The 24,147-nt window shown below is 43.2% G+C and overlaps 1 protein-coding gene and 1 non-coding gene across 7 annotated transcripts in view; both read left to right on the top strand.

The window, feature by feature from the left end:
• The window catches only part of TNRC6C (trinucleotide repeat containing adaptor 6C), a 106,345-nt gene that overhangs the window by 62,616 nt on the left and 19,582 nt on the right, over positions 1–24,147 (top strand). For 3 of the 6 annotated variants that reach the window (XM_004090482.3, XM_030828201.1, XM_030828200.1), the window contains exons 6-14: positions 1,057–1,223; positions 4,390–4,470; positions 6,336–6,393; positions 8,431–8,573; positions 10,420–10,569; positions 12,648–12,794; positions 16,586–16,705; positions 20,063–20,146; positions 20,412–20,652. In XM_004090482.3, the coding sequence (XP_004090530.2) occupies positions 1,057–1,223; positions 4,390–4,470; positions 6,336–6,393; positions 8,431–8,573; positions 10,420–10,569; positions 12,648–12,794; positions 16,586–16,705; positions 20,063–20,146; positions 20,412–20,652 (1,191 nt within the window). Of the gene's footprint in view, positions 1–1,056; positions 1,224–4,389; positions 4,471–6,335; positions 6,394–8,430; positions 8,574–10,395; positions 10,570–12,647; positions 12,795–16,585; positions 16,706–20,062; positions 20,147–20,411; positions 20,653–24,147 lie in introns of all 6 variants that reach the window. The other 3 variants (XM_030828202.1, XM_030828199.1, XM_030828203.1) reach the window with 1 other exon arrangement.
• On the top strand, positions 244–350 carry LOC115838415. Its single transcript, XR_004033444.1, has one exon. It is a non-coding gene; the product is annotated as a U6 spliceosomal RNA (small nuclear RNA).

The raw sequence follows: 24,147 nt of genomic DNA, 5'->3' as shown, positions 1-24,147 counted from the left end.
ATATCTGAAGTGGAAACTCAGTAGTCACTTTGTAGCTCCATCTGCCTAAGGCCTCCATCCTGCTAGTCTGTAAGCATCTCCTGCGGGCTTGTTAGAAATGCAGCCTGTCGGGCCCAACCTCAGGCCTGCCAGACTTCACATGATCCAGCTGACTGTCACGAGTGGACAGGTTTGAGAAGCTCTGATCTGTGTGACTTAATGCTCACAGGTTTAGATCAAGCAGTGATTAAGAATCAGACAGAGGTGCTCATTTCAGCAGCACATGTACTAAAATTGGAACAATACAGAGAAGATTAGCGTGGTTCCTATGCAAGGATGAGATACAGATTTATGAAGCATCCCATATACAAATTTTCCTGCCACTTGTGATGGCTCATGCCTGTAATCCCAACACTTTGGGATGCCGAGGCAGGAGGACTACCAGAGCCCAAGAGTTTGAGACCAGCCTGGGCAACGTAGTGAGACCCCATCTCTATTAAAAAGAAAAAAAATTAGCTGGATATGGTGGCACATGCCTGTAGTCCTAGCTACTTGAGAGGCTGAGGCAGGAGGATCACTTGAGCCCAGGAGTTTGAGGTTGCAGTGAGCTGTGATTGCGCTACTGTACTCTAATCCAGGCAACAGAGCAAGACCCTGTTTCAAAAAAAAAGAAAAAAAGCATACAAATTTTAAAAACCACACAGGACAATGAAATGTTTTAGGAATCTACATTTCTGTAGCCTTTTCATACCATGTAGAGATTGCCACCTTCCCTGGTGGCCCCAGGATTTGTTCTTAGCATGTTTATGTTTCAGAATGATCTGTAGTTGGTTAAGGAAGTTTAGAACAGCACAGAGTACAAATAGCTGATGTTTGAAGGAAAAATTATGTACATATACATGTTTATTTACATATGTAGCAGGAGAAATTCAATTCTGAGATCTGGGAGAAATGAAGGCATAAAAAGGTAGATTACAATGCATCATTTGTCCCACGACCCCTAAATTATGTTACGGTGGAAGCATTGTCTGCGTTAGGGACATGAATTTGATAAATTCATGTTTGCTCTATTTCTAGCTTCAAAATCTATGCAAGAAGGCTGGGGCAGTGGTGGGGATGAAATGAACCTCAGTACCAGCCAGTGGGAGGATGAAGAAGGGGACGTGTGGAATAATGCTGCTTCCCAAGAAAGCACCTCCTCCTGCAGCTCCTGGGGGAACGCCCCCAAAAAAGGACTTCAAAAGGTAAGTACAACACTCTTAACAATGGTATACCCTGAAAACCAAAGGTACTTCAAACACATTCAGTATCCATTTAATCAGACAAAAAGATAGACCTGAGGTTCTCAAAGTAGTGTTAGGACCCTTGGAGGTCCCAGAGACCCTTTCAGGGGAGTAAGCAAGGTCACAACTATTATCATGCCAGTACTAAGACTGTCTTTTTCATTTGAAGTCTCTCTCCAGTATAGGGTAGAGGTGTCCAGAGATCTTTATTGTAGCAGAGAATGTGCAGAAACAGACATGAAAATCCAGCCATTTCTCTTAAGCCAGACATAGGGATTTGCCAAAAGGCAAAACAATGCCACCCTTCTCATGAAAAATTAATTACTTTTTATTTTAAAATGTTAGGTTAATGTGTAATGACTTTATTATTTTTAAACAAAATTATATTTTTAAATTTTCTCAGTTTTAATTTCTAATACAGTAAATAGCAATAGACACAACTCATATAAACAGAAGTTCTTTGGGATCTTTAGTCTCTAAGAGAGTATTATAGGGTCCTGAGACCAAAAAGTTTGAGACAGGTGGTTAAGAAGTCTTAAAACAGATGGGCAGGCCGGGCACAGTGGCTCACACCCGTAATCCCGGCACTTTGGGAGGCCAAAGTGGGTGGATCACTTGAGGTCAGGAGTTTGAGTCCAGCCTGGCCAACATGGTGAAACCCCATCTCTACTAAAAATACAAAAATTAGCTGGGCGTGGTGGTGGGCGCCTGTAATCCCAGCTACTCAGGAGGCTGAGGCAAGAGAATTGCTTAAACCTGGGAGGCAGAGGTTGCAGTTGCAGTGAGCCAAGATCACCTCACTACACTCCAGCTTGGGCGACAGAGCGAGACTCCCTCTCAAAAAAAAAAAAAAGACACAAATGGGCGGTCATCTGGAAAAAACTGAGATACACATCTCATATATACATGAGCTACATGAGACGTGTATCTCATTTTTTTCCAGATGACCGCCCAATTCAGTCCACATTCAGCATGACTGAATTTCAAGTAGGTCACAAATTCAAATATTAAAAATATGAAAATGTGAAAGACCATTAAAAACAATTTTGGAGTCAGAGAGGCCTAACTATGACCAAAATCTAAAAGCCATAAAGTAAAATTTCTTTGTGTCAGTAGATAAATGTAAAAACTGTACCTGATAGAAAATACCATAATCGAAGTCAAAAGAAAAATAGCAAACTGGAAAAATATGTTTATAATTCATGGAGAGGGCCAATCCCCTGATACATAAAGTCCTAGAAACTGATGTAAAAAAAAAAAATCAGCAAGAAACCCAGTAGAAAAAGGAGCACAGAATGTGAAGAGTAGCTGGTCCACAGAGAAGGAGCACCAGTGGCTCCTAGACACGGACTCACAGGAAGGCAGTGCAGTTCCAGACAGCACTCAGAGACGCCTGCCATTTTTCATCTCTCAGACCCACAGAAAGCCAACATTTTGATTTTTTTTATTTAAAAAAAATTTTTTAGAGACAGAGTCGTGCTGTGTCACCTAGGCTGGAGTACAACCTTGAACTCCTGGGTTCGAACTGTCCTCCTGCCTCAGCCTCCTGAGTAGCTGGGTCTACAGGTGCATACCACTCTGCCCAACTAATTTTATTTTTTATTTTTTCTGTAGAGACAGAGTCTCACTTTGTGGCATTTATACAGTTTTGTATTGCAGCATTTTTGTAGTAAAAAGATAAAAATAGTTTATGTACATTGATGGAGTAACAATTATGTCACTTCTACATTATACAAAACTAAAAGGAAATTCTATCTATGTATTGATATGAAAAGATCACTAAAGTACATTGTTAAATGAAAAGCAAGGTGCAGAAAAACACGTACAGCACACACCATATTTTGTGGGGTAGGAGGAAGAAAACAGGTATGTGTGTGTGTATGTGAGTGTGTGTATGCATGCACACGTAGTGTATCAGCTTCTACAGAATGTTCTAAATTCTCTGGAAGGGCAATTAAGAAACTACTATGAGTAGTCTCCTCTTGGAGAGAACAGGAACTAAGCAAATGGGGTGGCATGAGATGAAAACTTTCTTTATACCTTGTTTGTACTTTCGAATCATGTGAATGTATTCATGTTCAAAAAAATGTAGTTTAAAAAAGCATTCAGTTAATAATCAGCAGAAACCAGAAACTAAAATCAGAGCTCTCCGCTCATGAGGAGTAGAAGTGATTACAGACATCAAAAAGAATCCTTTTTACAGTTGGGCTGGCAAATAATCCAGTTAATGATGGGACCAAAAATACCAAATTTGTAAATTAAAATCTTGACTAATCTGGCTCTGGCAGCGTAGTAATGATTAAAATAGCCCCAAAATAAGCTAGTTCCTTGAGGAAAGAAAGCCTGTTTGTTTATAGAGCTCCATGTGCTCCATGATATAGCTGTGGCAGACTCAACTGTGAAAAACACTATGAAGAATATTTTTAGAAGGGGATTTTTTTCATATTGTAATAATGCATCATTAGAACCTTTGCATTTATAGGCTGAGGGAAGTTATTGAGAAGCCTCCTGGCTCTTCTGTGGTGCTGTGCCCTCCCCCACCCCCACTGCTCTTTCTGTAGCTGACCTTTTTCCTCATCCTCTCCTTCACTGACGTTTTCCTCCTTATTCCTTTTCTCTACCCTATGAGCTATAAGTAACAAATAGTTAATAAAATTAGCAGGTTGTTTCATCCTTTCTTCTTGCTGCCTCTTTATTCATTGGAATAAACCCCCTCATTTTATCATTTTTCAGAATAAAGCTTAGAAAAGGGCAAAAACTGTATAATTTTTAGTAAACTTCACATAGGGCTGTGTTCAAGGGAGCACTTAGGATTATTGGATAGTAAAAGTAGTGTATATTTGTGATAAACTAAATTAATTATCTGGGAAAGAGAAATAATTATCTTGCTTTCTTTAAGTTCATAAATTGCACATATATACCAACCTGCAAATGTACCTTGATGCTTTCCATAGCAGTAGCCACGAAATACTGTTAGGGAGTTTCTGGAATATAGCATTATTCAACGTTAATACAAAAAGATCCTGTGACTTTTAAATGACCCTGAATTTAGGCTGTCTCCCATTTCTGGAAGAAATGCATTAAAATGTAGCTCATGGACTTCCCCCTTTCCCACACTTTGTTCCAGGGCATGAAGACGTCTGGCAAGCAGGATGAGGCCTGGATCATGAGCCGGCTGATCAAACAACTCACAGACATGGGCTTCCCGGTAACTAGCGTCGTATTTTACTGCTATCCACCATGCTTCCCGAAATGAAATGCCCTCATTGTTTCCTCTCCATGTTTGTTACATGTGTCAGAAGGCACCAAGATTATTTGAGGAATGAGATATTGACATCATCTAACTCTTAAATCTCCCTTTTTTCCTGGGTAGTTTGGGTTACAGATCATTGCTTTGAACTACAGCAAAGACCCCCATAATTTCTATCAAAAAGGGTGTGAGAGCCTTTTCCTAGAATAGAAAATGCTTTTTTTTTTTTGGAGACAGGGTCTTGCTCTGGCACCTAGGCTGGAGTGCAGTGGTGCGATCAAGCAAGTCCTCCTGTCTCAGCCTCCCGAGTAGCTGGGACTACAGGCGTGAGCCACCATGCTTGGATAATTTTTGTATTTTTGGTAGAGACGAGGCTTTACTGTGTTGGCCAGGCTGGTCTCGAACTCCTGGGCTCAAGCAATCTGCCCGCCTCGGCCTCCCAAAGTGCTGGGATTATAGGCATGAGTCACTATGCCCAGCCAGAAAATGCTGTGTGATTTTTAATTTTCATTGGTTTATACAGTTTTATGTTTACTTTTAATTTATAATTAAATGTGAATTTCATTAGTATATAGAGTATATTGACAGAGATCACAAAAGAAAACTTGATGTAAAGTACTAAGGTTTCATATCCAGAAAAAGTATACTAACCAGACCTACTTAGTTCCTAAGTTTCCAGTCATATGTAGGGAGAATTCATATTGTAGGGCGTTCCCCTGAAAATACCACAGTCTGTTCAATTCCTGAGATTGGATGGCAGTTCACATGACAAGGGATGTTGCCCATATTAGCTGTGTATTCCCTTCATATGCCTTCTTTCAAAATCCTTATTCAAATTAGTGTTTATCTTTCAATTACTGTCGATGCTTCTAAAAGAATGAGTCCTGAATGGCCTCCATGTATCGGAGGAACCCCATCGTTCACACCGGGCACAGGCCCTCTGCATTGGGCAGGGCACTGTGTTGGTGGCCCAGGCTCTGCCTGTGTGAGTGGGCAAGAGGTTGACGGTGGCCTCAGCATGTCCTGATTTATACTGTCTCAGTTACCATGGCACCCTAGTGGCTTCAATCATCCCCTGAGATTACTGTGTTCCAGTCATAAATTATCAAAATGAATCTACTTGTTTTGTTTTTCTGTTTCTTAGAGAAAAGTTGTTGATGATGGAGCCTAGAGTTGATGAAGCGAAAAATGCAGCTCTGTACTCCGACAGTGACTGACATAGTTGCTGGGACTAGAGAGAGGCATGGAGATGGGCCTCACTGGGACGGGAATCCTGTCCTAGGAGAGCATCCTGTCCTCATGGCAGGTGTCCTTGTCTGTGGCCCTGCTGTCTTGGCATAGATTGCATCTTTATGGAATCAGTGCTACTCACTGTTGTACAGAATGATTTTAGGACCAGACACGGTGGCTCACACCTGTAATCCCAACACTTTGGGAGCCCGAGGCAGGAGAACCACTTGAGCCCAGGAGTTTGAGACCAGCCAGGGCAACATGGAGAGAACCTGTCTCTACAAAAATGATACTAATAGTTACATTTAAAAAAAAAAAAGGAAATGATTTTAGGAGTACTTACAAGGTTTTACTGTCACTGCATTTTGTTTCCAAAGTGTTAAATACAAGGGCTTTACTTTGAAAATCAAGTCAATACATTTTATTACAAGTATTTTTAATTCAAAAGACATTGTCTCTAACCTCAACAGTGAAGAAATGTATTTCCAGTTCCAAAACCTAATAACTAGGTCTTTAAGTTGATAGTGATTAAACTGTAAGCTTTCCTTTTGTTAATTAATGTGCACTAATGGAAACTCTGTTTTCCTACACAGAGAGAGCCAGCTGAGGAGGCCTTGAAGAGTAACAATATGAATCTTGATCAGGCCATGAGTAAGTCATACAACATCCTTTTTAAAAAGGTACCCAGCTGTGAAGTTTTACTTTGCAGAAGCATTTGATTGTAGTCATGGTTTAATGGTTAATATGTCCTGGGTAGACAGGACCAGGCCACAGTGAAGGGGCAACCTCACAACAAGCTGGAACCACAGAGGGAGGCTCTTGGGACTAGCGGACTTTGGAGCTGAATCGCCAACGCCATATTTGAAGCATGTTGGCTTTTCTCATATCTTCCCATATGTTTTGAGGGAAGGTAATAATGACACTCTGAGAGACACTGGAACCACACACTAGACTTCAGTGGACACTGAGTGCGTTCCTCATGCCTTGTCCCAGAATGGACTTGCCTAGGGGCCAGCAGAAGCGTCGCCTTGCTGGCTGAGCACCAACGGTTGTTGAGAAATAAGGTTTTCTGTCAAGGAACAAGCAACCCTAGTTCTGGAGCTGCTTTAATAATAATGTTAAATATTTACATTTAAATATAGTCGATTCTTATTTTCTTGGTAGTTATGTTCTGTAAAGTCACCACAAACACTGAATTAACAAATACTGAACCAGTGCTCCTAGGAGACATACAGGGTTGGGTTCCTGTGAGCCTCTGCTCACAACATTTTTGTCAACCAGTCAATATATAACCTTGTTTTATATGTTTTTCTGTTTCAAGACACCTTATTTAATATTGATACATTAGCCAAGAAGGGTGTAACATTTTTCTGACCCTGGATAATGTGACCATAAGTTTATTTGGCTTTCAGACTCATAACAATGCCGTGCACTACACTTCCTAGTCATCATCTCATGAATCCACAAATTTAGCCTCTTTTCCATAGCTCTATCACATGCCCAGATGTTATTTGAGTACTTTCTGAGCAGCCGCACATACAGGTCAGTGAATTTTTTCAGATGTACCATATCATTGATTCATGATCATTAAACTCAGGGCAAACAGTGCTTTAACTCATGCCTACATGAAGCTTACTTGACACACATTTCCTCTGTAAGGCGCTTTACTGCCTTCTTGAGCTTAAGAACACGAGACAACACCTCAGCACCACACAGGGGGACCATTTTAAACACCAGAATCACTACAGAAAGCACAGAAATACGAAAAGCCTGGCAGTAAATGGACCACAAAAAGGACACTTCTTTACAACCTGATATCTGAGGCTCAACCTGAACTGGGAACTTGGGCAACTCGCATTTTTTTGCCAATCTGCACATGTCCACAAATAACCACAAAAGTGCCACAGTTACCAATTTGGGGGTTACAAATTTTAGCAAGTAGGCCAGTTTTACGTGTACAGAATTCATGAATAATGAGGCTGGACTGCAGACTGTCTAATCGTGCACGTGCGACAACGTGTGGTGCAAACTGCCAGGGCGGGACAGAGCAGCGTGTGCTGCGAGAGGTGAATTCTAACTGTGGAGTAGGACAGAGTTAGGGTGGGCCAAACCCACTAGTCATTAAGTCAACAGAGCCGTGAGAACAGAAACAGTGTCTGTTTTGCACAGTATTGTATCCCCCACATCTGGAAGAATCCTTGCAGATACAGGACTCGGTGAATGGAGAGGCATGGCCATGAAGTAGGAGAGGATCTTTTGCAGACAGAATAATTGGGAAGGCCCCTGCCAGAAAGCAACCATTGAGCCCACCCAAAATGAGGAAGCAAGCCTTGTTGAAAACTAGGGGAGGGGGTGCATCCCAGGGGAGAGGACATGCTGAGCCCCTGAGGGCCAGCAGTGGCTGGTGTGGCTGCTGCGGAGAGGGCAGAGGGCGGCAGGGCCAGAGCACAGACTGCAGGAGCCACGGAAGGATGCATGGGGCCAACCCCCATCCCCTCGCCGTGAATCCTTGGCAGCCCCTTGTCGGGCTCAGCCCTAGCAAAGCAAGGGGTCTCTCTGCCACTGGCTTCCCTGTGTTTGAAGGGATGGAGGGTCTCCATCCCTCCTTGAGGCCTTAGCTGGTGCCTGTCTTGTGCTCAGCACTCACTTGTTTTGTTTACAGCGTTGCTTCTGTTTGTTGTGCTCCAGGCGCTCTGCTGGAAAAGAAGGTGGACGTGGACAAGCGTGGGCTGGGAGTGACCGACCATAATGGAATGGCCGCCAAGCCCCTCGGCTGCCGCCCGCCAATCTCCAAAGAGTCTTCCGTGGACCGCCCCACCTTTCTTGACAAGGTATGAATATAGGTGGTTTATTGTTTTTGCTTTTTTAACAAGAGGAGTTTTTCATTTCAACTGTGTCCCTAATACAAGCCAGATTAAAAACTTGCTGGACTATAATACTTAAGTGACTTTTATCCGTTTTTTTCTAACATTATGAACAGTTAACTCAAAGAAGGGAATGTCGTATTTCATAAGATGTTACTGAGAACGAAAAAGACTGGGATTGAAAACTGATTTTCATTTTTATTGTGTGAAATTGGCTGGTTATCTGCTTCAGTTTGTCCAATGGGCAAGGGTCATCAAATTTCCATTTTACTATCTCATTTTAAAAACACAGATCTTCCCTTTGGAAATTATGTGTTAGATGTTTATCCTCAGGAGAAGGGATTGGAAGTGGTGGGGCTCGGGCACCTAGCTCTGGCTGGCCCTTGTCAGTTGGCCACATGAGTGACCACAGCTGGCATCTGTGGAAAACTCCCTGAATGTTTAGCCAGTCCGGTCACAGCTCAGTCCCCAGTGTTGTCACGTAATGATGTCCCCACTGCAGATTGGTGTGACTACAAAGCGGAGAAAAGCATTGCACTAAATTCAATGCAAATGTTGAGCCTTGAAAATAAAATTGAAGTAAGGAAGGACACATTAGAAAAAAAAAATCAACAATGAAAGGAGGCTGGGTGTGGTGGCTCACTCCTGTAATCCCAGCACTTTGGGAGGCTGAGGTGGGTGGATCACCTGAGGTCAGGAGTTCGAGACCAGCCTGGCCAACATGGTGAAACCCCATCTCTACTAAAAATACAAAAATTAGTGACCATGGTGGCACACACCTGTAGTCTCAGCTACTGGGGAGGCTGAGGCAGGAGAATTGCTTGAACCCGGGAGGCGGAGGTTGCAGTAAGCTGAGATCGTGCCATTGCACTCCAGCCTGGATGAGAGAGCAATACTCTGTCTCAAAAAAAAAGAAAAAAACAATGAAAGGAAAGGCTCACAAACAAAGAATATCAGAGATGGGACTTGATCTTATTCTCAGAGTCCTCCAGCACATGATCTGCCTCAGCTGCAGCTGTGGGGTAGCCCAGGGTGAGGCTCACGTCCTCGTCCTGCCCCTCGCCAGTGGGGACTGAGTTCAAACTCAGGATGCCCAGTGAAATTGAAATTACAGATAAATAATTTTTGAAATCATACTAAAAAATTATTGTTAACTGAAATTCCAATGTAACTCAGCATCTTATGTTTTTATTTGCTAGATCTGGCAACCCTAAATTGGGACCCTGACATTTAAAATATGGAATAACGCACAGGCTCGTTGTGATGTTAGACGACATAAATTTGCAAAAGACCTGGCACATAGCATGACCTCAATAGATGTTAAAAAAAAAAATAAGGTTCTGTTTTTTATTAGTTTTATAACTCACCCTCTTCTTAGATACACCCTATGAAACTGCTGTGTTTGTAGGTCAAAAACAAATGTCATGGAATTCAACCCAATGTATACCTAGAGCTTTGGTAATAACTTCTCAAAAAGAATCTGTTTATTTGAAAATGGTTGTAAAGTGCTTGTTGCCGGTGACTCCATCCTTCCTCCTTGCTCCTACCTGAGGCAGGACCAGTAGTTAGGAGAATAGTAGCAGCTAATATATGTGTTTGTAAAATACTTCTAAACTGAAAACAGCATCTTAATCCTATTTCTTTTTCTTTTTCCCCTCTTCCTTTTGCACATGTTCTCCATTCCCTTGTCCACACTTTTTTGATCTGTTAATTATTTATCCATCCATGCCTCCTCTGTTTCCTTGGGAAACTGTTTGGTGCTTTGTCTGCTGATGGACACTGCACACAGCTCACCCTTTCTTTCTCCAATCAGGATGGCGGCCTCGTGGAAGAGCCCACGCCTTCACCGTTCTTGCCTTCCCCAAGCCTGAAGCTCCCCCTTTCACACAGTGCACTCCCCAGTCAGGCCCTGGGTGGGATTGCCTCCGGGCTGGGCATGCAAAACTTGAATTCTTCTAGACAGGTAAGGCTGTTGGGAGAGAGCAAAACGTGGCCTTTGTTTTACCTGCCTTCTAAAAAATGTGTTTGAGACATAAACTTTCTTATTTATAGTTAATACCTCTATTTTTAAATATGACTGGAAAAGTAGTTGAAATACTACCAGGATTTCCCTTCAGGGGATTTACTGGAGTCAAGAGTTGAAGTAGGAAATGCTTTCGTTATATTTATTCTTACACTTAACTAAAACATGTTTGAGCTCTCAGCACCCTTGGTGCTAACTTGGGACTGGCTAAAGTGATGATGTGTTGCACAGTGGTCTTCGGCTGCTGGATCCATCCAGAGGTCCAGGTAGTGCCCAGCCTCTTTCCTCCTGGCAACCAAAACGACGTTACATCTGTTGATCTGTGAGAAAGCACCACGTTCTCCCCCTTTTTCCCAGAAATAAAGATGACATCTCTTGCAAGGTGGTTCTCAGGAGTCACGCTGGCCTTTTTTTCCAGGCTTCAAAAGTCTTTGGGTACAGGTGGAGATCACCTTTCTAAATCAGTTACTAAAGGAAGGACCTGAGGGTGTTGTTTGCCACTTCATCTTACTTTTCTCATATAGACTCTTAACATGAAATGTTGTACCAAAAAACATATCATCCTTTCCCATCCCTAGGATATCCCTTCTCTGATTTTCTTAGGGATGAGGTTGACACACACACACACCGCTTGGAGACACGTCTCTAAGTAGACACTGTGAGGTGTGGGTGGCCAGACAGCCTCTGTGTGCGCATTGTCCCAGTGTTGTTACCAGTAGTGCCCCTTCCACTCACCAGCGCCCAACTGTGTGATCCTGGCGATCTAACATTGCCCCCCCTGGTGGTGGTGCAGTTTTCCGTTGTTCTGCCAGCTTCAAGTCAGCAGCCCAGCTAGGGTGTGCACTGGGGTTGGGTTCACAGCTGTTAGGTTCGCAGAAGGGGTTCTCTCCCAGTGCCTCTCAGGCGGCTGTTCCCAAGTGAAGCTGTGCAATACCTTACCTCACCTATTTGTCAGGTAACTCATTACACAGAGTGAAAACTACAGCTACAATATCTTTATCACAGTTAACACAAAATTAACTACCTGAATTTGTCAGTTCATTCCATTTCAAGGTTTGTTGAAATAATAACTATATTTCCTGTTTGAAATGTTGCTATCCTCTCAGATTAGTAATCCCCACACATTATTACCCTTTAATTTTTATCACATCCTTTCGGAAATGTATATTTTTCAAATAACCATATTCATATTGCTATCGTGTGTGAAACATTATATGCTGATAGTTTCTTTGAATGGAGTAGCCTTCTTGTTGTATAAACAACACTCATTAAAAATTCACTTGGGGCCGAACAAGGTGGCTCACGCCTGTAATCCTAGCACTTTGGGAGGCTGAGGTGAGTGGATCCCCTGAGGTCAGGAGTTCGAGACCAGCCTGGACAACATAGCAAAACCCCGTCTCTACTAAAAATACAAAAATTTGGGCCAGGCATGGTGGCTCACGCCTGTATTCCCAGCACTTTGGGAGGCCGAGGTGGGTGGATCACGAGGTCAGGAGTTCAAGACCAGCCTGGCCAACATGGTGAAACCCCGTCTCTACTAAAAATACAAAAAATTTAGCCAGGTGTGGTGGCAGACGACTGTAATCCCAGCTCCTCGGGAGGCTGAGGCAGAGAATTGCTTGAACCCGGGGGCAGAGGTTGCAGTGGGCCGAGATTGCACCACTGCATTCCAGCCTGGGTGACAGAGCAAAACTCCATCTTAAAAAAAAAAAAAAAAAGCCAGGCATAGTGGCGGGCATCTGTAATCCCAGCTACTCGGGTACTCAGGAGGCTGAGGCAGGAGAATCACTTGGACCCAGGAGGCAGAGGCTACAGTGAGCCAAGATCACGCTACTGCACTCCAGTCTGGGTGACAGAGCAAGACTCTCTCTCAAAAAAATTCTCTTGGGTACAAGTTGACAGTGGTAGGAAGTAGAAACAATTTTGCATTCACTTAAAATAGATCATTTCACCCTACCTCCAAACAATGTTACTCTAATGCCTGCGTTGGTAACGTGTCCAATTCTGTCCCTGTGCAGATACCGAGTGGCAATCTGGGTATGTTTGGCAATAGTGGAGCAGCACAAGCCAGGACCATGCAGCAGCCACCACAGCCACCAGTGCAGCCTCTTAACTCTTCCCAGCCCAGTCTCCGTGCTCAAGTGCCTCAGTTTCTATCCCCTCAGGTCAGACCCACATCCAAGCAGGACTGAGCAACAGGATGTAGATGCCGGTGTTTTGTGGGGTCCTGTGTTACCTGGAAGTCACTATTTTAAAGTGAGAGCTGAGTTAATCCATGTTTAAGAGAAGGCCTTCTGGTTTTTAACCTATAAATTAATTTTAGACTATAAAGTAGTAAATGGATTCTCCTGACCCAGGAGACATTTTCAGAGCTTGCTCCTTGGAATGCCTCAGCCACCCAAACTAGCATTTGGCATCGTACTGGTCAGAAGCAATATTGAGGGGGAAGGACCTGCCCAACACACTCCCATTGATGTGCTTTTGTCCCAGTCTTTCTCGAGAAAATTATTCAGGTGAACCCAGTGAACTGTCCTAGATTGGTGGGAGAGGAAAGTGACACGCTGTAGTATTGCTGAGGATGTAAAAGAAACCCTTAGAAGCAGCCAAGGAGCCGGGCACGGTGGCTCACGCCTGTAATCCCAGCACTTTGGGAGGCTGAGGCGGGCAGATCACAGGGTCAGCAGATCGAGACCATCCTGGCTAACACGGTGAAACCCCATCTCTACTAAAAATACAAAAAATTAGCTGGGTGAGGTGGCGGGCGCCTGTAGTCCCAGCTACTCGGGAGGCTGAGGCAGGAGAATGGTGTGAACCCCGGGGGGCGGAGCCTGCAGTGAGCTGAGATCACGCCACTGCACTCCAACCTGGGCGACAGTGAGACTCTGTCTCAGAAAAAAAAAAGCAGCCAAGGACTGAATCATGCTTTAATGAGAAACTAAATGTGATCTTATATAATAGTGTGTATATTACAGATTTTCAGTTATGTTTAATATTCAGCATTAGATCATTTTTGCCAATAGAGTTCGGTTTTTTTTCTTTCTTTCATCCTTTTTCAGGAGTGAACCATAGAGATTGTTAAGAAAAATGGTTGCCGGGTGCGGCGGCTCATGCCTGTAATCCCAGCACTTTGGGAGGCTGAGGTGGGTGGATCACCTGAGGTCAGGAGTTCGAGATCAGCCTGGCCAACATGGTGAAACCCCATCTCTACTAAAAATGCAAAATTAGCCAGGTGTGGTGGCACATGCCTGTGATTCCAGCTACTTGGGAGGCTGAGGCAGGAGAATCGCTTGACCCCGGGAGGTGGAGATTGCGGTGAGCCAAGATCACGCCATTGCACTCCAGCCTGGGCAACAAGAGCGGAAACTCCTTCTGAAAAAAAGAAAGGAAAAAAGGTCAAATCGAATTAAGAAAAAGGATATTGCTGTTTTTCATGGCTCTGAGGCCTAATATATATCAATTGTTCTTGTTAATATTGTTTATTTTTAGCACATTTTACAATTTTAGGCTTTGGACCAAGTTTTTAATTACAGCGCTAGTTCTTACCCCTTATAAGGTATTTGATAATCAATGGTATTGATAACATTTTTGCTGCGTGGAGTAACTCAGGACTCTAGTTGATACGTAATTCTGGTGTGAAGGTTGGCTAGAGCCCTGCCCTGAGAGAGCAGCAGCATCTTGAAGTACTTACCACATTCTGGCATTCTAGCAGAGAGGGAAAATACTGCTTTCTTCCCCAAGAGACCTCTGACATCAAGAAGATAGTTAAGATTTCTGAGGGATCTTATTTTCAACCTTTTCCAAAAGAGAACGTGTTAATTCATCAATCTTCTATTATTCATAAAATTTAATTTAAATGTGTTGAGTTTGTTGGAATGTGGTGTCTTAGTCCATTTGGGCTGCTGTAACAAAATACCTCAGACTGGGTCATTTACAACAGCATGAATGTATTGCTTGCAGTTCTGGAGGCTGAGAAGTCCAGGATCAAGGTGCCAGAAGATTCAGTGTCTGGTGAGGGCCTGTTTCTCATAGATGGCATCCTCATGTGGTGGAAGGGGCGAACAGTCTTCCTCAGGCCTCTGTCATTAGGGTGCTAATCCCATTCATGGGGGCTCCTGATCACCTCCCAAAGGCCCCAGCTCTTAATACCACCACAATTAGGGTTTAGGTTTCAACATAGGAATTCTGGGGGGACACAGACATTCAGACCATAGCATATGGGAAGGCAATGCTAGCATACGAAAAAGAGCAGGATGCTGGGGCACTGCACTGAGGGCAGTTCTCACTCTATAATTGTTCAAACCCAGGTTTGTGCACTGAGTTGATAGTGCACAGTTATCAATATAACTAATACATGTAACTATTACCATGTAATAATAAAAGTTATTAGATAATAGTTAAATGTATTCATTAGGATATAGGATAAGCCACTGTAACAAAGAGGCCTCAAAAAACAGTAGCTTAAACTAGATAGACATTGATCTCTCTCAGGTTACAGTGCAGAAAGAAGCAGTGCAGTGATTGGGGGCAGCTCTGCCACAGCCATTTCCCAGGAACAGGGGAAAAGGCAGCACTACTGTGCAGGTGGCCTTGAAATTGCACACACCACTTCCAGTCACATCCCACTGCCAAAACCTAGGCCGCAGCTGCACCCAGTCTGAGAGGCAGTAGCAGAAGAAGCAGTTAGTCTTCCCCACACAAAGCAAACCAGCATGTCCCAAGTGGCAAGGCATCTGTGTGCCATCTCACTGTTTCTTCCATATCTCCCTGTTACCTGTAAGTACTGATAGGAAGGACAGAGAACCTTGGAAAGTTCATTTATAATTAAAATATTTGGAGGATGAGATCTCTGAAGACTTTCCTTCTTCCTTCCCTCCTTTCTTTTTCCTTTCTTTCTTATTCTTTACATGCTAACTACTAATGTTAAAATGTCCATACATTTTTTAATGGCCTTTGACATTTCACCCATGAGACAAATATAATTATTATTGCAGGATCTGGCCAGCAGCCCACAGTGCAACAGGGCTCTTTCTTTGTTCCCAGGCAGATCGGCAGGTCGAGAAATAAAAGACACACACGAGATAGTGAAAGCTGGGTCCGGGGGGGTCACCGCCTTCTGATCCTGCGATGCCACCAATGCACTGGATATACCAGCATTTATTATTAAGTTTAGTGAGGGTGGGGGTAGGTTAGTGAGGGATTTAGGGTCATTTGATTATGAGGTGAGATGATCATATGGGGATGAAGTAATTCTTTAACATAACATCGGTATGCAGAAGTACAGTATACAGAGACAAGAATTTACAATATAGTGTGTGCATCAGCAATTTCTAACAGAGCCTTAAAACAGAAACACAGTCTGTCCATAACCTATGTTTAGTAAGATACTAATCAGTGGTAATAATTGCAGCAAAAGCTGGTTGAAAACAATCAGTAGAAACAGGACATGAAACTAGGTAACTGTTTAGACCACAAATTCTCAGAAGGGAGTATGCCTTAACCCTAAAGAGACCTAGAAGAACCATGGCAAGATAAGGGCGTTTATAGCCCTGTCTTATCCATATGAACAGGCGCCCCTCATGCATCCGTTTATAGGCTCTCCCCAAGGGTCGCATTCCATTCCCAGAGCTATGAACATCTGCTTTTCTGGGATAGGAATCTTGGTGATGTGAAACCTCCCTGACTGCATGTCCGTTTATAGGCTCTCTGCAGGGGGAAGCACATCACGCGCTGTTGGCTCATTCTGGCAGCCCAACCTTGCATTGTCTTTACACAGTCCTGCATGCAATTTTGTATTTACAATAATCAGGAGCATTTCATCTTTTATTCCATAGCAGTAGTTTCAGGGGGTCTCCCTACAAATTATCATTTAATCATTTTTGAATTTTGAAAAACTACATGGACAAGTAACGATTTTAACAGAGATACAACGGCTAATAGTATATTTTATGTTAAACAGGTTCAAGCACAGCTTTTGCAGTTTGCAGCAAAAAACATTGGTCTCAACCCTGCACTATTAACCTCGCCAATTAATCCTCAACATATGACGATGTTGAACCAGCTCTATCAGCTGCAGCTGGTGAGTGGATAGTCCCATGCAAGTTAGAGCGCGCAGGCCGAGTGCTCTCCTGGTGCCCGTGCACGTGCACAGCACCTGCTGAGAGCAGCCGTTGTGATAATGTTTGTCTTCAGGTCAGGGATGTCATTGAGACTCTCATGAAGTATTTAAACTCTTCATGAGTTAGGAAGTTCTCACTCAAAGGTGTCCTACTAGGTTTTGTAAATGTTTTGGCCTTTTTGTTTTTGTTTAGAGGCAGCATCTCACTATGTTGCCAGGCTGGTCTGGAACTCCTGGACTCAAGGGATCCTCCCATGTCAGCCTCCTGAGTAGCTGAGACCACGGGTGTGCACCACTGCACATGGCTTGGCCTCTTTGTGTTCAGAAAATCTACCAGATTTTATAATTAGGCATGTCTTTTCATTTGAGCTCTCAGCCAGAGTTTCTGAGAACCACAGAACACAAAAAATCATTTGAGTGACTATTTTCTCAGTTATTCTAAGGATGGTCTACATAAATACTATTCTAGAAGCACAGGAGAAAAATTGCTTTAGTACATATAGTAGATGCCTTAGAGCATTAGAACTTAATTCTCTCTTGAAACCCCAGTCAAGAATGGCTGTTGTGACCTAATAATTCTTGAAAGTTTTATAACTTCACATAATCTTGATTTTTTTTTTAATTTTCAAACAGTCTTACTGATTTTACCATAAATTGCCATGTCATTGTATACCTAGATGCTTACTGAAATTATATACACTAAAAGACCCAGTGAATTATTTCATTCTTTAATGTGAGTATCTGATTTATTTAGCAATCTTAGCCAGGAACTTCATCACCTAGAAAATGATCAGGAATCGGCCGGGCACAGTGGCTCATGCCTGTAATCCCAGCATTTTGGGAGGCCCAGGCAGGTGGATCACCTGAGGTCAGGAGTTCGAGATTAGCCTGGCCAACATGGTGAAACCCTGTCTCTACTAAAAATACAAAAATTAGCCGGGCACGGTGGTGCATGTCTGCAATCCCAGCTACTCGGGAGGCTGAGGCAGGAGAATCGCTTGAACCTGGAAGGCGGAGGTTGCGGTGAGCCTCACACCATTGCACTCCAGCCTGGGCGACAGAGCAAGACTCCATCTCATCCAGCCTGGGTGACAGAGCAAGACTCCATCTCAAGAAAAAAAAAAAAGAAAAAGAAAATTACCAGGAATCATGAAGGAGAAAAAAAAAAAAAAAGAATGGGAACTCCAAAAGACAGAACCATTGGCATAAAATCTTTGCTAATAAGAGAGTACTTAAGCCCTCAGTCTTTCCCCTTTGCTGTTTTTTAGACACATGTCCAACAAGTTTGAGGTCTGGCTTTTCTATAAGCAGCAGGGGAGGATAGAAGGAAGGAGGGAAGGACGTGTCCCAGAGACACGTGCTATGTGTCCTCGCTTTAATGGAAAGCACAGAGCTCTAGACATGAGGTCAGGACCAAGGCTTGGCCCTCAGAGACTGTTTTTTCTTTTTCTTTTTTTTTTTTTCTTTTTTGGAGATGGAGTCTTGCTAGTCTTGCTGTGTCGCCCAGGCTGGAGTGCAGTGGTGCGATCATGGCTCACTGCAGCCTCCGCCTTGTGGATTCAAGCAATTCTCCTGTCTCAGCCTGCCGAGTAGCTGGGATTACAGGCACCCGCCATCACGCCCAGCTAATTTTTGTATTTTTAGTAGAGACGGGGTTTCACCATGTTGGTCAGGCTGGTCTCCAACTCCTGACCTCAGGTGATCCTCCTGCCTCAGCCTCCCAAAGTGCTGGGATTACAGGCGTGAGCCACTGTGCCTGGCCAGAGACTATTTTTCCATCTATCAGAAGGGAGGCGATGCTGTAGTAAGGAATCACTGTGGGGAGGCAGTGCACGTGTGCAGTCCTATTGCTTTCAGTCCTGCCGGCTGGAGACCACTGACCTCCAAAGGAAAGGAGACAGCTCTGAAAACAGGCACTCATAGAAACAGCATGCAGGTTTAGAACTGTTACTGTAGAGGAAGATTGCTTTCTGCCACTTGATGATGCTGCAGGCATTGTTGCAGCCCTGACACAGAGCTGATTATCTTACTGATGTGCTAGAATCTTTTAGTTATACAGTAAGTTTTTATTGACCCCTATGGTGTGAAAGACATCAAGAAAATGTTGAATTACCAATAGGGTGTTCTAATTTTAAAACAATGTATTCTGTTCTTAAATTTTTTTCAAGAAAAATTGGAAAAGTAAAGTTTCAGTGCTTCCATAAGGTTAAGTTTTAGGGCCTATAAGGATTCACTTAAGTGGGGTATTTTATTCCTCCATGATTACAGATTAAGGAGGCATTTCTAGTAGTATAATCTCCACCTTTATTTGGATTCTACCTTGATGAGTCTTGCCAAAAATGTCCGTAAAATTCATGTTGTAAGAAAAGAAATCATGATATTCAACCAACATTTCAAAACAGTCAAATGACCAAAGCTTCTATGTCAGTGTACTGAAGAATATCATCATAACTTTAACCAACTTTGTAGATGACAAGTTTATGTGACAGAAGTGCCCAAAAATCTGCATTTCAGGTTCTCTCTTAGCTTTCATTCCCATGATGTTATGGAGATAACCACGTTGTTTAACATACATTATTCTTGAATGATTTGGGACAGTTACTGCCAGTGTTTTGTCACATTGTCTGGGCTGTACTGGACTTCAGTCTCCATCATTATAGAATAGGTTGTTTTTTTGTTTTTTAAGTTTCAGTTTGTATGAATCAAGCAGAAGAATTTTGATCTCTTCATTAAATGAAAAATATTTGCTGACCAACATCATCACCAACACTAAACGGGTATTGACTCTGTGGTTTTTTCTAATTCTGCGCACCAAAAAAGTGGATAAGACATTAATCTTTTAAAAGTGCTCTGTGCCTCCAAAATATGTGTCAGCCACGGCTGGGCGCGGTGGCTCATGCCTGTAATCCCAGCACTTTGGGAGGCCGAGGCGGGCAGATCACGAGGTCAGTAGTTTGAGACCAGCCTGGCCAACATAATGAAACCCCGTCTCTACTAAAAATACAAAAATTAGCTGGGCGTGGTGGCACGCGACTGTAATCCCGGCTACTCGGGAGGCTGAGGCAGGAGAATTGCTTGAACCCGGGGGGCAGAGGTGGCAGTGAGCTGAGATCACGCCATTGCACTCCAGCCTGGGTGACAGAGCGAGACTCCATCTAAAAAAAAAAAAAAAAAAAGAGTATGTGTCAGCCACAGTATGGGCCAAGAAGAGTGGCTAGGTTCTCTTTTTTTATTTTTTAACTAATGTCAGAAAGTTGAACCATTAGTTCAACTTATACTTAATTGTTATACTATTTTAACTCTTTGTTCTGTCAACAGGCATACCAACGTTTACAAATCCAGCAGCAGATGATACAGGCCCAGCGTAATGTGTCCGGATCCATGAGACAACAGGAGCAGCAAGTAGGTGCTACCCAGATTGATTTTTGTCATGAGCTATAATGTTCCCTGATAGAAGAGACACTAATTGATGAACTATTAGATGATCATTGATTTTTCTCTAGCCAAGCTTTCCTTTGAAAATTCCTGGGTTCAGCTAGGTTTGGGAGAAGGTTGGCCTAGCCGTAGTGGCCTCAGCATAAAGACAATGAAGAATGCACTTGGTCCCTAGACAAGCCATGAGTGTCCCTTCCCACCTGGTTAACGCACCTGTGTCTCTGCCTGCCAGGTTGCGCGCACAATCACTAATCTGCAGCAGCAGATCCAGCAGCACCAGCGCCAGCTGGCCCAGGCCCTGCTCGTGAAGCAGCCACCACCACCACCACCCCCGCCGCACCTGTCTCTGCACCCCTCTGCAGGCAAATCGGCCATGGACAGCTTCCCCTCGCACCCTCAGACTCCCGGCCTACCTGACCTGCAGACCAAAGAGCAGCAGTCTTCACCCAACACCTTTGCTCCTTACTCTCTCGGTGAGTGTCCCATGGTCTTCAACAGCCACATCAGGTAGAGAGGGTATCTGGAGTCCATATGTGGTAGCCAGGGCAGCATTTCAGTGGTTAGGAGGACTGGCCAGCGCTGAAACCATAGCCTGTTGGAAATGCAGCCCCAGACAAAATCAGAGAGCACGTATCTTAAGGCTTTTTAATTTTAAAAACTTTTTTTAATTATTTTTTTGAGAGATGGGGTCTCACCATGTTGCCCAGGCTGGTCTCGAACTCCTGGGCTCAAGCAGTCCTCCCACCTCAGCCTCCTAAAGTGCTGGGTTTACAGATGTGAGCCACCATGCCCAGCCTCAAGGATCTGTAATAAGGGAACAACACTAACCGAGTTCTATAGAGCAGGAGTTTTGCTGCCGCTGTAATACTCTCAGTATAAAACCTTTAAAGGTAGTATCAGCCAGAGCCCCCAAAATCTCATTTCCATTGTCAAATCTCCAAAGTTTGTTCTATTCCTGGTCTACTCTGAACTGTACTTTACCAGCCACTGTCTTCCAGCCTAAACCGCAGAGAAGACTCTATAATGGTTTGGTCAGTAAAAGTATTCAGATTTACATTAAAAGCACTTCTTAAAAAGCAGTGGTTGTTGATACAACTCATTTTGTATGAAATGTGATTTGTATAATCGACCAAATCAACATATATGTTGAAATCTAACTTGTAGAAGCACACTCAGCACTTGAAACCCGCAGGTCAGTATAAGACGTGGTGCCAGGCCTCAAGGTCAGGCCAGCCAGGAGAGACACAGCTCACATACCTGAAGACACCAGAGGGTATAAATTAGTAAATTGATTCTGCATGGACTAATTTGCTGTAAGAATTCAGAAATTAGTGAAAGCACTTTAGGCTTGTCTGTTGATTGCTATTAGAGTCTGTAGATACAGGACAAAGGGTATCAGTAACTTGGAAAATACATCCGTAAAGGGGCAAAGGCCAGTTAAGTGGTAGTGAATTTGCTACCAGCAAATAATATTCATTTATCTAATTCTATTCAGTGTCTCTGAAAAGAGCAGTATATTGTAATCATATGAACCCTTTTTACTTGACATATTATAAATGTAGTATATCTTTAATATGAGATTGATAAATACTAGACTAGATGATCTCGTTCCTTAATTATTGTCTCATCCATTAGAACCCTTCGTGTCTAAGTAGTTAAGACCTGACTTAGGAATTAGACTCCCTAGGTTTGAGTCCCAACTCACCACCAACAGGCTCACTACTAACTTGGGCAACTTGCCTAGCTGCTGTTTGCTTCAATTTCTTTATTTTGCTTTCTTTTTTTTTTTTTGGTAGAGACAGGGTCTTTCTGTGTTGCCCAGGCAAGTCTCAAACTCCTGGCCTCAAGTGATCCTCCCTAAGTGTTAGGATTACAGGCCTGAGACACCATACCGAGCCATACCTTAATTTCTTCATCTGTAATGTGGAAATACTGAACTCCTAGGTTTGTTTTAAAGATTAAATGAGCTAATATGTAAAGTTCTTTTTTTCTCTCTCTTTTTTTTTTTTTTTTTTTTGGCTGGAGTGCAGTGGTGTGATCATAGCTCACTGCAGCCTCAAACTCCTGGCCTCAAGTGATCATCCTGGTCTCAGCTTCCCAAAGTGCTGTGATTACAGGCATGAGCCATCACACCCGGCCTAGTACGTAAAGTTCTTAAATAGTGCCTAGCACGTGGCAAACACTTTGTAAAATGTCACCTACTTATGTAAATGCTTTTGTTTTAGAAACAAATTTCATTCCACCTATTATCCTAAAATGCATTAGCTTCAGCTTTCTATTATTTACCTGTCTTCTTAACCTACATTTCGAGGATAAAGTACACTTATCATTACTTTTTTTTTTTTTTTTTTTTTTTTTGAGATGGAGTCTTGCTCTGTTGCCCAGGCTGGAGTGCAGTGGTGCAGTCTCGGCTCACTGCAACCTCCACCTTCTGGATTCAAGCTATTCTCCTGCCTCAGCCTCCCAAGTTGATGGGATTACAGGCATGCATCACCACACCTGGCTAATTTTTGTATTTTTAGTAGAGACTGGGTTTCACCATGTTGGCAAGGCTGGTCTCAAACTCCTGACCTCAAATGATCCACTCACCTAAGCCTCCCAAAGTGTTGGGATTACAGGCATGAGCCACTATGCCCGGCCACTTATCTTTACTCTTAAGGATTTTTTCTCTTGGTACAAGTTAAAGAATTCATGCAGTGAATCTTTGAAATTAGTTGAAAAATAATTTGGATAATATTTTATAATGTTCACAGTAAAGTTATAAATGTATTAAAAACAAATAACTAATAAAGTATAGGAAACTTTGGTTGTAAAATTGCCTTTCTTGCTGGCTCTCAGCATTTTTCCGCAGCAGCACCTATGTTGAAGAGCCTATTAGACATTCAACAAACAATTCATGTAAAGAAACCAGCAGCCCATGGTCAGTAGTGGGGGCTACCAGCTACCTTCTTTCCCTCATGTTCAGCCTGTCCTTGTTACTCTCAGTCTTTTGCCATCTGGAGTTCGCCATCTAGATGGGAAGAGCAGGCATATAAACCGGAAAAAATAACCTTGATAGCAGTGTCATGTGATTCTTAAAGGGCTCTAGAGAAGGAAAAGTTCACTTTCACTTTGAGTGGTGAAAGGAAAATCAGAGAATAGGATTAAGCTTGAACCTCAAATGATTGGATAGGATTACAGTAAATAGGAAGCCTTTCCAAATAAAGGGGAAGCCTCACATAGCACAGAAGAAAGAGGCCTGGCCTGTTTCAGGGGCCCATTTTGCAAGGGCCAGGCCAGTCTAGCTGACTTTCCCAGAGGGGAAAGTTGGGAGAGATGGGTTGGCGCCAAATTGTGGAATTTGGAGCATTCTGAAGGCCAGGTTGAAGCCCTGACATTGTTGCCACTTTACCTGACTAGATCTGTACAAGCTGAAATGAAGAGAACCCACACAGCAGAGATTGCAAGTAGGCAGCCCCGTGGCACTGATGGGCTTGCAAAGGCATTTTGTTAGGTCTGCGAAGTGTGTGTGTGCATGTGCATAGGCGTGTGTTAATGCCAACATTCAAAAACTGGAGAAAGTGGCTACTGGCTTCTCTTAAAAATGGCTATAGTGGGTCTATGTACCATGTAGCAATAGGTGGTTGGCCCCAGTAGCACCTGTTTATTTAGACAAGACAGACAGGCTCTGGTTTGCCACAGTCCCCATGAAGCCCACTTCTTCATGTGCATGGCCCACTTGGCTCCTATGGGCATTTGAATTTGCAGCCTCTGAAATAAAGGTAAGAACCAGAATGTTCAGCACCTGGCTTAGTAGTAGAGGCTCACTGTGCTTACATACCCTGTGGCGTAGTACATATAGTAAGGATCTATGGGGTATGTGTATGTGGTAATGGGAACTGCAGCTGGAAATACAAGGGAAGGGGTGCGCCTCTGCTGGTTATTCCCTTCCAAACAAGCAGTCTGTCCTGCTCCAAACTGGTGCCCTC

This window comes from Nomascus leucogenys, chromosome 14, assembly GCF_006542625.1.
Source record: "Nomascus leucogenys isolate Asia chromosome 14, Asia_NLE_v1, whole genome shotgun sequence".
NCBI classification, from domain to species: Eukaryota; Metazoa; Chordata; class Mammalia; order Primates; family Hylobatidae; genus Nomascus; species Nomascus leucogenys.
The sequence above is the reverse complement of the archived record's forward strand: the minus strand, read 5'-3'. Positions and strand labels throughout refer to the sequence as shown.